This window comes from Paralichthys olivaceus, chromosome 1 (genome assembly GCF_024713975.1).
Source record: "Paralichthys olivaceus isolate ysfri-2021 chromosome 1, ASM2471397v2, whole genome shotgun sequence".
Classification (NCBI taxonomy): domain Eukaryota; kingdom Metazoa; phylum Chordata; class Actinopteri; order Pleuronectiformes; family Paralichthyidae; genus Paralichthys; species Paralichthys olivaceus.
In genome coordinates, this window is record NC_091093.1 from 892,416 (window position 1) to 906,998 (window position 14,583).

At 40.5% G+C, this 14,583-nt stretch overlaps 1 protein-coding gene across 1 annotated transcript; it reads right to left on the bottom strand.

The window, feature by feature from the left end:
- Positions 1–3,499: 3,499 nt before the first annotated feature.
- Positions 3,500–13,508, bottom strand: LOC138407161 (tissue factor-like). The gene is made up of 5 exons (XM_069521600.1): positions 13,152–13,508; positions 11,486–11,591; positions 10,758–10,951; positions 4,453–4,634; positions 3,500–4,358 (listed from the first exon to the last, which is right to left on the bottom strand). Exons 1-5 carry the CDS (start codon positions 13,213–13,215, stop codon positions 4,260–4,262), a joined length of 645 nt encoding a protein of 214 aa, XP_069377701.1. The 5' UTR covers positions 13,216–13,508; the 3' UTR covers positions 3,500–4,259.
- Positions 13,509–14,583: the final 1,075 nt, after the last annotated feature.

A 14,583-nucleotide genomic window follows, 5' to 3' on the forward strand; every position in this document is an offset into this window, starting at 1 on the left:
GATACTTTGTTTCAACGGATATTACTGGTCAATATAATTAGTCATAAAGATGAAATCTTATTTATTTTATATGAGCACAGTGTTGACATATTGTTCCAGGAAGATGAGCATTTGTTTTTCCTGCAGTAGTATAACTTACAGTCCAACAATTGGCTTCAACTTATGTCAATGAAATAAATGATTGCACAATGTGATGGCTACTGAGTAAAGACAGCATTAAGAATGGTACACTGTAAGCCTTATCTTCACTATGCAAGTCTGTATGGCACAAAATGACCGTAAAAAAACTAAAGTCACTGCACAACAGAAGCAGAAAGGGAGGGGGGATTGAAAAGATGGAAACAATAACATAGAATGATACACTGTGATGGAATATCTGGTAACTTAATCTACCACTTGTATGATATGGTTTTATATTTAATTTTATAATTACCTCAACATTATAAAGTGATCTGTGTGTCTGTAAAACACGTTGGAGCAAGAGGAATCTACTGTGCAACGTGAGTGTTGCAGTCTAAGCATACAGATGTGTTGATTGTCAATATGTGTGTGTCAGTGTAAGAGGGAATCAATGTGCTGCATAAAGCCCTACAATGAAATAAGATTGGAAACAAGTGGTGGATATGAAAACAGTTCAATCAGGAGAGACTTTAACTTGACAGTTGAATATTTTTTTTTATTTCTATGCAATTAAGTCTTTTGGCATTTTGACCCCTATGTGATGTCATCGGCATCAGAGGGGTTGATGGAGAAATAATTATGAATGACTCTGCTGGACTGGACCATGGCTTCGGATTAAACCGGAGGAGATTGGGTTGAAGGGGAGTTACAGCGGATCACTAATGACAGCTGACTGCCGGAGAGAGGAGAAAGGATTTCAAATTTGATCACAACCGCATGACTGGCTGGATGAGATTGTGGCAATATCTGAATGGCCATTCAAAATGCCCACAATCAGCTGATTAATAAGAAGAAATATATATAGAGAGATAGATTTGTGAGTAATTGAATATTTCAAATTTCAAATTTATATAGCACGGTATCACAACAAGCAGTTGTCTAAGGGTGCTGCACAAAATTCCAAGTCCAAGAAGAAACACAAAATTCAACTTGTTCCACACCAAGCCTGCATGAGCAACAGTGGGGAGGAAAAACTCCCAGGTGTAAGAAACCTCCGGCAGAACTGGGCTCTGTGTGGACGGCCTCTGCCAGGAACGGTTTATGAGAAAGTCTTCCTGAATTCCAAACATGAAAGTGTACCTGTGGCAGCCTTCACTTGTCATAAAAACTCAAGAGGCGTTTAGCTTGTCCAGTTTTTACTACTGTAAAAACATGGTGGCCTCTGTAGAGAGGACCTGCTCCCCATGTAAATATAAAGTATTTAAATATAAATGGCTCATTCTAAGAAAACAACAATCGTACAATTTAGATAAGACACACTAGTGAAAACATCACTAGGATTACTTTGTATTCAGTTTCTGCTCCCTTTCACCTAAATCTTACACACTGAACCTTTAATGAATTTTGTCGCTGTATCTTGGTCTAATTGAGCACAACATTGATGCCTTTAATGCTGTCTGTCTCTGTATTTTTAACAGTTCATCAGAGAGGATGATGGGAGCTCATATGTAGTCAGTGGGAGTGGGGTGGTCAGCGATCCTGACACCACTCACAAGGACAGTGTTCCTCAGTCCTGGCAGCTCTACTCCAGTCCTGTCAATCACACAATAGGAGGCGTGGCTTACTTCCAGGTCACTGAGCATAAGATGACAGTCACCTTCATGCAGACTAATGGGAAATGTGTTTACCGCACAGAGCTGCCAAAACGTATAGTCAGAAGTAATGGAATGCTCTAAAAATGAAGATATGATTACTGATATCTTTGGGCGATGGCATGTTACTATTAAGTGAAATGTGTATATTCATAGTATTTTGTACTGTATGTAATGTTTTACACATGTAACAAAATATAAACTGTTTTATGTCTTTTGTTGTGCATTGTATTTCATGATGGAGGCCTCAATGTGCAGGATGAATTATAGCTCTACTTGCATACAAGTAAGTAGTAGAGCAATAGTAGAGCCAAGTAGAGCATTGTTAGGTTTGCAACCAAAACATCTGCTCTGCCATTTTCACTCAAAATTGGACCAAATTAATATTTGATTGTCATATTACTGCTTTTACTTGTTCAAGTTTTTATTTACTTTGCTTGCTTTTCAGTCAAAGCACTTCCGTTTTTTTAAAGTGCTATATGAATAAAGTGTATTACTAGTAGTAGTAGTAGTAGTATCAATATTATTATTATTATTGTTATTATAGTATTCAAGTGAGTTTACTATGAGTGAGTGACGACAACAAGTTTCTGGAATCAGTGTGGGCGCCCATCTGCCTTGACTAGAGGAGAATAATGGAGGAGAGGAGAGATGAGTGGATAAGAGGGGAGAGAAGAGAGAGAGAGAGACAGAGAGAGACTGTTGTCATAAAAATATAAATATAATGAATAGTGATACATTGAGATGCAATTATATTATTAATAATAACAGTTTATCATCATCATCATAATCATAATATGGTGGTAGTATTAGTAGTGAAATTTGGAGAGAGAGGGAGAGAGATAGAGAGATGGAAGCACAAACAATGGACTTTAGTTACATGAAGTAATATGAGAAAAATATGGGGCCACAGGCACAGTTCAGTGCATGTTGGGAGTTGTAGAAGAAAATTGTTGTTGTTTTCTCTATTTCTTTTGATATTTTTATGCACCTTTCAAGTTCCTGCTTTTCTTCATGACATCGATCTTTGTGTTTACTGTATCTACTTTCCCAGGAGGATGGCTTTTGAGACAGCTTTCCTGCTGCTTCCGCAAACCTTTTATAGTTTGTTTTGGGGACATTGAGCAAGCCCGCTGTAGATGACCTGAGGGAATGATTCGTAACATATTCCGATAAACAGTCAGAGATGTATGACGGTGCTGTACCATTAAGAGAATTAAAAACAAGTAAAATAATTTTAAAATCAATCCTCAGTGATGCTAGAAGCCAGTGTAAAGACACTAAAATAAGAGTAATATGGAATATTTTCCTATTTCTCATTAAAACCATGGCTGCTGAATTTTGCAAAAGCTGTAGGCGATCGATGGATTTTTTCGGTAATCCTGAATATAGTGCATTACAGTAGTCCAGGCGAGAAAGTATAAAAGCATGAATCAACTTTTTGGCAGTTTCCAAAGTGAGGTACAGTCTTACTCTTGCAATGTTTCTTAAATGATAAAAGGCAATCTTTGTGACATTGTTTATGTGTGGATTAAAATCTAGTCCTGAGTAACACCCAGGTTCTTTATTTTTGATTTGTTTTGCTTCTCCAACTTTGCTGATAATCTTTTGTCCTTGAACATCAGTACCAATTACAAGATTTTCAGTTTTATTTTCACAGGCAATTTATAACTTGGTTTGGCGCATCAGAGTCATCTGGCACTAAATAAGGGAAGACACATGATGGATCAGATTTTTCTAACAAAAAGTAATTTATAAAGAACTAAAACAAAAAAGAAATTCAACTGATAAGGCTGACAGGAACTGAATTCCAGACCAAAACAAGATCAAATTAATGCTACAGAAATCAAAACTCATCTGAATGGCAGGATGAGCATGGCTATTATTATATGAGGCAGTGGCCAGCTACCTCTACTTCACTGATGGTCCCCAGCTCCAGTTAATGTAAAACTTAGAGAGTTTTAGATAAAGGACCCGTGCGTAGCAACCTAACAAAAACCAGTGCCATGTTTAGATGACTAAATTACGAGTTTTGATTTGCATATGATGCTTGCATCTTTTGAAGAGAGCCATGTGGTATATCTAGACATACTCCCAGACCAGCCAACCATTTTATTTAACCCGAGAAGGGACATTGCGATTGACTGCTTTTTTTTCAGCTGCACCCACACACACACACACAGCAATACACCCAGTGTCCTGTCAGATCCGGCTTTAACTGATTCTTTGCTTTGCCACGAATAAAACAGGGTATATAGGGATACATCCTGTTTCCATCCTTTCGCACAACTTTCATTTCAATTCCATTTAGATGCTCCAGTCTATTCATGTAGAAAATAACACTGTTGACATCAAGAAGCTATAGAGATTTTAACTGCATGCTTGGTTTTGAGCAAAAATACTTCACAATGTCTTATTTGGTGTGTAAGTTCACACAGAATACCAATGAAAAGTAAATGCCACCAAAACTTCAGTGTCAGGACTAGACTACTGCTGTGTGTGTGTTACTCTCCACTGACGCATCTGGCATACAGGCAAGTCCAGATCAATCAGTTCTATTAAATTGGTCTTAGAGATGTGGACTTTCTGCAGAAAACACAGAATGGAAAACATGCAGTTTGTAATGAGTAAAAATGTATGCCTGTTTGAGACCGATATCGTGATGTCTCCTTTTACTCACCTTTCCAGTGCTTTTGTTTTTCCGATAGGTGACTTTATAGTGCAGCTGGTCAGCAAAGATGTCCCTGATGTTCAGCTGGTGGCCATCTTTAAACAGGGCGGTGAGTGGGTCAGTCACATACAGGGTGGTTTTCTTTTGGCTTTCAATCACCTCCAGCTTGAAGTCAGGTTTGCCTATCTCAGCTGTGGAGAAGGGAGGGAGACTGTCACCTGTGCATGTACACCACTGTATCTCTGTTAAAATGTAAGCCTATTTCTTATGTTCTCAGGTTACATGACTGTAAATGTTGTTTACTCTTAGCGACACAAGAGGGCGCAAGAGCACACACAATAATTAATGTGATGAATGTTCATGTATTGTATGTGACCTAATGGACTTCCCGTACATGGACATTTTTATGCGTGACTTTTCATATTCCAGTCAGTCCGCGCTCAACCCAACTGGCAGATGGCCACATTTCATTGTTCCTAAATAAATGTCCTTAAATGAGAGAAGTCGTCAGACTCCTTCCTACGCATCGTCAGCAGCACCACTCTGCTGATAAAACTCAACAGGTTATGGGCCCAGGAGACGTTTGGAGGAGAAAATAGTTGACGAAAGCCAAGAAAGTTGCAACGGATCGCGTGCTGAGGAAGGCTGCTAACCTGAGGAGAGGGGCAAGCTAGCATGGCAGAGCAACGAAGGGCAAGTAGCAGCAGGCTACATCGACAGGTATTCGACGGCGACGAGGCAAAGTATGAAGTATGGGAAACTAAATTGTTGGGACACTTTCGTTTATTAGGGCTGAAAGACACTGTGTTGAATGAGCCAGTAACAGAAGCTGAAATAGCAGCAGATCCTGATAAAAACGCGGACGCGTATGCAGAGTTGATCCTACTGCTAGATGACAAAAGTCTGTCTCTGGTAATGAGAGATGCGCAAGATGATGGCAGAAAAGCATTACATATTCTGAGAGAATATTATGCAGGGAAGGGAAAGCCTCGTATAATTAGTTTGTACACCACACTGACCTCACTTCAAAAGTCCATCGGCGAAAGTGTAATGGACTATATCATTAGAGCAGAGACCGCCATAACTGCCCTGAGAAGCGCGGGAGAAATGCTGGGGGACAGTTTGCTGGTGGCTATGGTGCTGTAGGGATTGCCAGAGAGCTTCAAGCCATTCACAATTCATGTGGCGCACACCTACGACAACATCACATTTGCTGACTTCAAGACCAAATTGCGGAGTTTCGAGGAAACCGAGAACATCAGAGCAACCGGGTCGAACGACGACAGCGTGATGAAGACCCAGGGGAGAACCGGACGGCGACCTCCCAGTAGCAGCGCACATGGACCAGGCAAAGACGACAGGGAGATGGTGTGCTTCAAGTGCGGGACCAAGGGGCACCGAGCGAGAGCGTGTCGACAGAAGACGTGGTGTAGTGTTTGCAAAAATGACACACACAGGGACGCGACATGCAGACGAAAAGACAAAGACAGAGACCGAAGGGACGGCGTGAGCAAAGTGTCGGAGAATGCTGAGGTAAAGGAGGACTTTGCGTTCAAGATGGCGGACGGACGGGCCAGTGACCAGCGGCAGCCGGCGCGCACCATCCAGGAGAGGGGCCAGATGGTGGACACCGGGGCCACATCCCACGTCATCAACGACATCGCCTTGTTCACAAGTTTCGACAGCACTTTCAGGCCGGAGACTCACAGCGTTGAGTTGGCTGATGGGACCAGATGCAGCGGCGTCGCTCAGCGGAGAGGCACGGCAGTGGTTACCCTCATCGACAGCAGTGGACGGCGGTGCAATGCGAAACTGTTGGACACTCTGTATGTGCCGTCGTACCCGCAGAACATTTTCTTGGTGAAGGCAGCAACCACGAATGGGTCTACAGTCGTCTTCAAAGAAAGCAATGATGTCTTGATAACCAGATATGGTACCAGGTTTGACATTCATGTGTTTGGCAGGTTGTACTACCTGCACACTGAGATTGAGTCCACTGATGATAAGTGTAATGCAACCCACGACATCCAAGCATGGCATGAGATACTAGGCCACTGTAATTATGATGATGTGCTTAGGTTACATGATGTTGTTGATGGTATGCAGATCAAGGGGAAAATGAGTAAGCCTGAGCAAGAGTGTGAAGTGTGTATTCAAGGGAAGTTTACACAAACTAGAAATAGGAACCCCGATGCCAGAGCAAAGGCTCCTTTAGAAATGATACACACAGACCTTGCAGGTCCAATAGCCACTGAGTCATTAGATGGGTACAAATATGCACAGTCTTTTACTGATGATTATTCAAATACAGTGTTTGTTTACTTTCTAAAGAAAAAGAGTGATGCAGTGCAGGCAACTGAAAAATTCCTTGCAGATGTATCCCGTTATGGGAAGGTGAAGTGTATGCGATCTGATAATGGAACTGAGTTCACAGGTGGTGATTTCCAGGCGCTGCTGAGGAAAAGCAAAATTAGGCATGAGACGACAGCTCCGTACTCACCGCACCAAAATGGAACAGCAGAACGTGGGTGACGTACTCTTTTCGAGATGGGCAGGTGCATGCTAATTGAAAGTGAGTTACCAAAACACCTTTGGCACTACGCAGTACAAACAGCCGCAATGGTACGCAACAGATGCTTGAACAAGCGCACAGGGCTGACTCCTTACGAGATGTTGACAAACAAAAAGCCCAATGTGTCCAGAATGCAACGATTTGGGTCTGTTTGCTACACTTATAAGCAGGAAAAGGGGAAGCTTGACTCAAGGTGTGATCAGGGGCGTTTTGTGGGGTACGACAAAAATAGCCCAGCGTATTTAGTGTATCACTCAAATACAAACAAAGTGCAAAAACACAGGCTGGTGAAATTTGTGAGCAAAACAGCTTCAGAAAAACAAACACAGACAGATGAGCCAGATCTAATTGATGACAGTGTGGGGCACAGAGTCAGGACTAGGGGGACGCAGGGGGTCAACAGGAGTGCAGAAAAGGCTCTAGAGCAAAATTAACCCGGTGAAAGTCCAGATTGCGATAGTCCAAGGGCAGCAAATGAGTCTACTGAGAGTAGGCGGTATCCAACAAGAGAAAGGAGGGCACCAAATTACCTAGGCGAATTTGTGACAGAAGACAGTGATAGTGACGGGATGCATGTCACAGTAGACTACTGCTGCAGAGCAGTTTGTGGCATTCCGCAAACTTATGGTGAAGCAATGCAGTCAGACAATTCAAAAGAATGGAGAAAAGCAATGAATGAGGAAATCCAGTCTCTAAATGAGAATAAAACCTTTACCCCGACAACACTACCTGTGGGCAAGAAACCAGTGGGGGGTAGGTGGGTTTACGCAATCAAGTCTGGTGTAGATGGGAATGACCAGCACAAAGCTCGATTTGTCGCCAAGGGCTACAGCCAGAAAATGGGTGTAGACTATGGGGAAACGTTTTCACCTACAGCAGATCTAACCAGTGTTAGAATTTTGCTACAGAAGGCAGTGCAGGAAAATTTACTGGTCCACCAAATGGACGTGAAAACCGCGTTCTTACACGCCCCCATAGACCACGAAATCTACATCAATCCACCAGAGGGCTATGAGGAAAAAGAGGGTGTAGTCTATAGGCTAGAGAAATCGCTTTATGGTCTCAAACAGTCTGGAAGAAACTGGAACAGGGTTTTACATGATTGCTTAACTGAAAATGGTTTCACACAAAACCAAGCTGACCACTGTGTTTATTCTCAAGAGTCTAAAGAAGGGAAAGTGATCTTAATTGTGTGGGTAGATGACTTGATCATCGCTGCAAGCGATGAAGGAAAACTGAAAAAGGTGAAAGGGATGCTTGCAAAGCAATTCAAGATGAAAGATTTGGGGCAACTCAAACATTTTCTTGGTATTGATTTTGATTTTTCTGATGATTGCATTAAGATGTCACAAGAGGAGTACACTCACAAAATTCTACAGCGTTTCAACATGTCAGAATGCAGGGTGAGAGATACTCCTTGTGAGCAAAAGCTCGAATACATTAATGATGCAGTTAAAATGACAGATATCAGGATGTACAGAGAGGCCGTGGGCAGTCTGATATACCTGACGACCTGCACTAGGCCTGATCTGAGTTTTGTGGTGAGCAGGCTGTCACAGTACCTAGCTGAGCCTACAGAGGAGCAATGGGTTACTGTGAAGCATGTCCTGCGATACCTTAAAGGTACAGCAGACCAAGGTTTAACCTTTAGGAGAAGCACTGAGAATCTTGGTATGAAAGCCTACAGTGATGCAGACTGGGCGGCTGATACCAGTGATCGCCGCAGTACCACAGGATACTGTGTTAGTCTTAGTGAAAACAGTGCACTTGTTTCATGGAAGACAAAGAAGCAACCTACTCGCATGTGCACTTTCCACATGCGAAGCAGAGTATATGGCACTTGCTTCTACTGTTCAGGAATGCCTTTACCTAGAACAATTACTGGAGAATATGGATGGTTACCAATACACACAAACGGTAATACACGAAGACAATCAGGGGACGATTGCTCTTGCCAGAAATCCTGTGAATAGAAAGCGTTGTAAACACATAGACATTAGGTATAACTTTATTAGGTCTACTGTGAATGAGGGTAAGGTGAATTTAATGTACTGTGCTACTGATGAAATGGTCGCTGATGTGATGACGAAGCCTGTCAGCAAGTTCAAACTGGGAAAGTTTGCAGGTCTTCTTTTTGGTGACTAATATGTGTAAGCCAAAGGTACACATTTGTTCAATCTTGTTTTGGTGTTTTTATGTTACCAGCCTGAGTACAAGTGGGGGTGTTAAAATGTAAGCCTATTTCTTATGTTCTCAGGTTACATGACTGTAAATGTTGTTTACTCTTAGCGACACAAGAGGGCGCAAGAGCACACACAATAATTAATGTGATGAATGTTCATGTATTGTATGTGACCTAATGGACTTCCCGTACATGGACATTTTTATGCGTGACTTTTCATATTCAGTCAGTCCGCGCTCAACCCAACTGGCAGATGGCCACATTTCATTGTTCCTAAATAAATGTCCTTAAATGAGAGAAGTCGTCAGACTCCTTCCTACGCATCGTCAGCAGCACCACTCTGCTGATAAAACTCAACAATCTCTCATGGAAGTTACCATTTTAATTATGTTAGAGGCCAAAAAATTGTGAGCATTGACAACGCTGAAGCCATTTTTAGATATGACAGGTAAAGTGAGCAGTATTGGCTACAGAGTTTACCCATAGTCTGACTTTCAAACATGCACAACACAACAGGAGGTTCTCTGCCCAGACATGTTCACAACAGCAACACACACACAAACACTCTCTCTCACAGTGCTTTCACATTGAACGGAAGCGCATTGCATTCACTTGAAAAAAAAAAAAAACTCTGTTTACAATGCATGTCTAAATCAATATTTTTTTCAGTTTTTCTGACTTTTTTTTCCTATTTTTTGAAGTAATTTTTCTTCTGTTTTTCGGAATTTTTTTTTTTTTTCTGCGTTTAGAGAGCATTTGAAACAATAGACGCTTTCATTCCTTTATTGAGAGCTAGATGTAATGGAAACAAACATGACCTGCTTGTTTAGTTTCATCAAGTTTTACTTTGATCTGGGTTTAAGACACTGGGAGATAGTCCTGTCTTTAAGTCATATAGATGGTATTATCATTAGTTTGTCGATTCTACGCAGGCACCTGAGGACTTTGCGGTTGCTCAGAAGGAAAGCCCATTCAGATCTGCTGAGATGGGGCATGTATGTGCGGGCAGGAGTCACCATAGGTCCATGGGAGTCACTTGCAGGTTGGAGGTTCCGAGGGAGTTCGAAGTATCTCGATAATTCAGAAATTCAGAAAAAAAACTACTCCGAAAAACAGATAAGAATTACTGCGAAAAACAGAAAAAAAAAATTGTCAGAAAAACAGAAAAAAATATTCAAAAAAACAAACCAAAAAATAAATTACTCAGAAAAAACTGTTTTGTTTTTTTTCAAGTGAATGCAATACACTTCCGTAGAATTATCCTGAAATTCTACGGACATTATACTAGGAGGCCAGGAGGAGAAAGTCTGCAAAAACTGGGGAGCGTCTCACTTGGACATTTGCATTCACACATGCACCTCCTCTGGCAAATATACTGAGGAACTGCTGAGTTCGGTGCATGTCAGAAAGCAGCTTGAGAAAGACAGAGCTGAGCTGCAACAAGAGGTCATTGGGAAGGACCGGAGCCCTGACGGGCTCTGGGACAATTTAACAGCTGTTATTTCCAACATATTTTGTCAATTAGAAAAAAGTCTTCACGAGTGTAGCAGAAGAACGTACTGTCTTTGTAGGGGCAGAACCGTGGTGTGCTGGTGTGAGGGGACTCAATGAGGTCAGTGGTGGCCCCCCTCGGGGTTTCAGACAGGACGTCAGCTGTGTAGTAGGCGTTCAGGTCAGTCAGAGAGCTGGGCAGATCACACACTGTTTCTGTGGTCTGGATACAGTGAGGAGTCCTCTGATTGTTCCCTGAAACCCTGTAAAATTTGACAAGTTTCATATGGACATGAATGATGGATGAAAATAGTCTTATTTAGTCTATAATAGACACCAGATGAGCAATAAATTAGGTCTTAAGTCTGTCTAGTCTGGGTATCATTTATAACGCATACAGTCAGAAATAAATAATTTATTATCTGTGCAAAATAACATTGATGTGAATATACTGTGGAACAATGAGCTGAAAGAGCTGTTTGCAGCTGTTGGCATTTGTTAATTCTATTTGATTGTTGACATTGCTCTTGCCTCTTTCATTTTTCTCTTATTGAATCACAAAGGTCAATTGTCTTTTAGTTATCTTACTATTTAAAGAGCTCTGGCCTAAAATATACATTCCAGTAAAAGCTTTTACTGAATCAATAATGGAAAAACTCATTCCTGCTAGGTCACATAGCGGGAAAGTGTGAGGGCATTTGCTTTCCGTGGACACACTGACAAGATGAACGTTTCTGGGAATTAAATGCCATTTGTTAAAAGAGTTAAAGGGTGAGGGTTCGGATGCAGGTACTTACTTAGAGTACTCCACAGTGTAGCTGTAAGTGGCTGATGGTTTTGGTTCCCAGGACAAAATGGTTTTAAAGTTGGTTGATTTCCAATTTTGTGCTTGGGGATAGGAGCCTGGAAAATGAGACAATTTGTGTAAGATACTATACTAACATGATTTAAATGAAGGTTATAGTGACACACAAATGTTGACTCCTGTCATTATGAAAGAAAACAATACACCAAAGGTGTTTTATATACTTTATTAACTTATACAAGTAATTTCCATAGGTGAGCTGTACAGGGGACTGTCACACAGTGATAGGGCCTTAGTGCCATAAGTTTTAAACTATTAAAGGCCCAGTGTGTAAGATTTAAGTGAAAGGGAACTATTATTTAATGTAGAATAATTCTCATAATGTTTTCACTAGTTTATTTCATCTAAATTGTATGAATTGTAGTTTCCTTACCCCAGAAAAGGCCCTTTAAATTTAAATACTTCGAGGAGACCCTCTCTACAGAGGCCACTATGTTTTTTACATTAGTCCAGACTGAACAAACTAAACACCTTTTGAGTTTTCATGACAATTAAAGGCTGCTTCAGTTTCTTTTTCATGTTTGGAAGGAGAGCGTGAGGTGAGGGGTAATCAGTTGCAAAATGCAATTTCAACACTAGATATCACAAAATTCTACACACTGAACACTATTTAACACTAAACTACACTTTTAAGTAATAAACACTTAACACCTTAATTGAGGCCCGTCACAATATGTAGGACTACACACATTCATTAGAGAGAAAAAAGCTTTGCACAAATGAGGCACTGTGGACCAGAAATAATTAAAAAAGCCACAAGTTCAGATACAGCACTTTGTCAGTGAGATAAGATAATGTTAATGTTGTGAATAGAGCATGTTGCGATTGTCAGTGTAAAATATCCTTGGTCCTATATTTTATTGGACTGACTGTTCTGTCACAACCACAAATGTGTGGGTTTTATGACTACAAAGCAGCAGTAGAAAGTGTGGCGCCCAAAGAACATAAGAGAAGGGCTGTTTTTATATCAGCAGTCTGTTACCTTACCTTACCTGAGTTGTTTAAGTCAGATCAGTCATTTCTTATTAACAACAGCTATACACTGTGGTAAGTCATTGCTGTTTCTTCGCAGTATGAGCAAATACTGAGAAGAAACAGCAGTCCCCCCCCCCCCCCTCATGTTACATAATGTTTTAGGTACTAACAAATGCCTCAACATTAAATTGTTACAGGTAATCTTTAATTCTTAAATGTGATTTACAGCCTATAAAGCACGAGTGTCCACTGGTGTTCAAACATTTTTTTTCAAATATTAATCCTGCAAAGTGTGTAGTGACTTGTACTGAAAACTCTATAAGACATGAAAACTGTAAAGAGTATTTCTATGTGTGCCGGAAATCTAAACATAAACACTAAACGAACGACTGTATGCTGCTCCTCCAGTGACCTGTTCATGTAGATCTGTTCATGTGAATCCAACTTTACATTTGCTATACATTTACATTTTCACACTCACAATACTACAAAACAAACTGATCCACACAGAGAATCATAGTATTTGATATTGTATGTACATATCATATGTCGCGCTACTACAATTTGACTTTAAGGTCATTTGAGAGAACGCGTGGAATGAAGAGCGAGCAGTGTGGACTCACCTGAGGCGGAGCGTGTGGAGAGAAAGAAGAGTGTAGAGACGAGAGCTGCTGTGACTGACATCATCTCCTCTGATGTATTCCTAAAGGTTCTGTTCTGTGTCTGTGCTGCTACTGAGCGAGTAACCTGTGCAGTCTGTCGATCGTCTGACTCTCTTGCTGGAAACCAGTGGTTTTAGCAACAAGCGGGGCATAGCCAAATATGGAGCGTCCGGCCGTGGCGTCACCAGACTGACACAGCCACAGTATTGCAAATTACTATACAGCATGCTGTCCTGCTGAGGTCATCCGCCACGTAATCAACCTTACTGATGTATTATTAGTTATTATTGTTATTCATATTATTGTTGTTATTATTATTATTGTTGTTGTTGTTATTGTTGTTGTTATTATTATTTCGACGTTTTGGTCAGTCAGCATATAATTATTGGACACCAACCAATCACAGCTATGAAATCAGCTCTATTCATTCATTCGTTCTCTCACTTCACCTGGCAGATTCTTTGAAATCAAGTGAAAGAAAGAAACATGGAACATCTGTAACAAATTCCAAGTAAGTAACTGAGGCTGATTTCAGAAAAACCATTGTTGCAACAAAGTCCTCAAATTACAATGCATGCTCCAAATCAAGGGCTTCTATTACCTCAACACAAAAGGCCTGATATAACAAGTTTTCTTGTTCTGTGAAGGTGAGAGACAGTTTATAGGCCAACGTTAAACAATAGTCCACCTGAGTCGCAGTGGTTTCTGTGAATATTTCTGCTACCAACACCTGAACTCTTCTTCAGTATTCAACAGTTCAACATTCATTCCACGCTGCTCTACAACCCTCACAGACAAAAGAGATCAAATAATCAGGCACATGCAAAAACTTACATATTGCAACCTTGTAATGGTTGACTTGTTATTTTTAGTGACACTGTTGCGGTGTAATGTTCAATAACATGATTCAATCTTGTGATTGAATTAAGTTTCCAAGTGTTAATAATTCAATCATATGTATTTTCCAAGTTGACGAAACTATTACACTTGAGTTCGACCAGGAACATATCAGATGCTATTATATTCCACTGTTTAAAAAAACAAATCCAGGTTTTTAAAAAAAAAGGTGGTTTGTGATAAACAACACAATAGTTTCCCCCCAGTATTTATTGTATGCAAAATAATTCATTAGACTTATTTATCTCAAAATGAGTTTTTCATTTGGCTCAATATTTATATATTTGCTTATTATTTTAATTACCACAAGAAGTTTTAAAAAGATGTAACAGGTGGTGAATATGTTTCATGACAGATTTATAAAATTTTTTATTTGGTTGGTCAATGTTCAACAGACACAAAGATGTTGGTAATGTGACTCAAACCGAGAGGTATAGTAGGTTCAGTGTCGTCATAGTGGGAATGGAATGGATGACATGCTTCCCGATGGTATGTT

Coding starts and splice junctions, on each gene's coding strand:
- LOC138407161 (XM_069521600.1), bottom strand. CDS start 13,215: ATGATGTCAGTCACAGCAGCTCTCGTCTCTACACTCTTCTTTCTCTCC. Junction 10,952..11,485: donor TACACTGTGGAGTACTCTAA/GTAAGTACCTGC, acceptor CAAATTTTACAG/GGTTTCAGGGAACAATCAGA. Junction 4,359..4,452: donor AAAACAAAAGCACTGGAAAG/GTGAGTAAAAGG, acceptor TGTTTTCTGCAG/AAAGTCCACATCTCTAAGAC.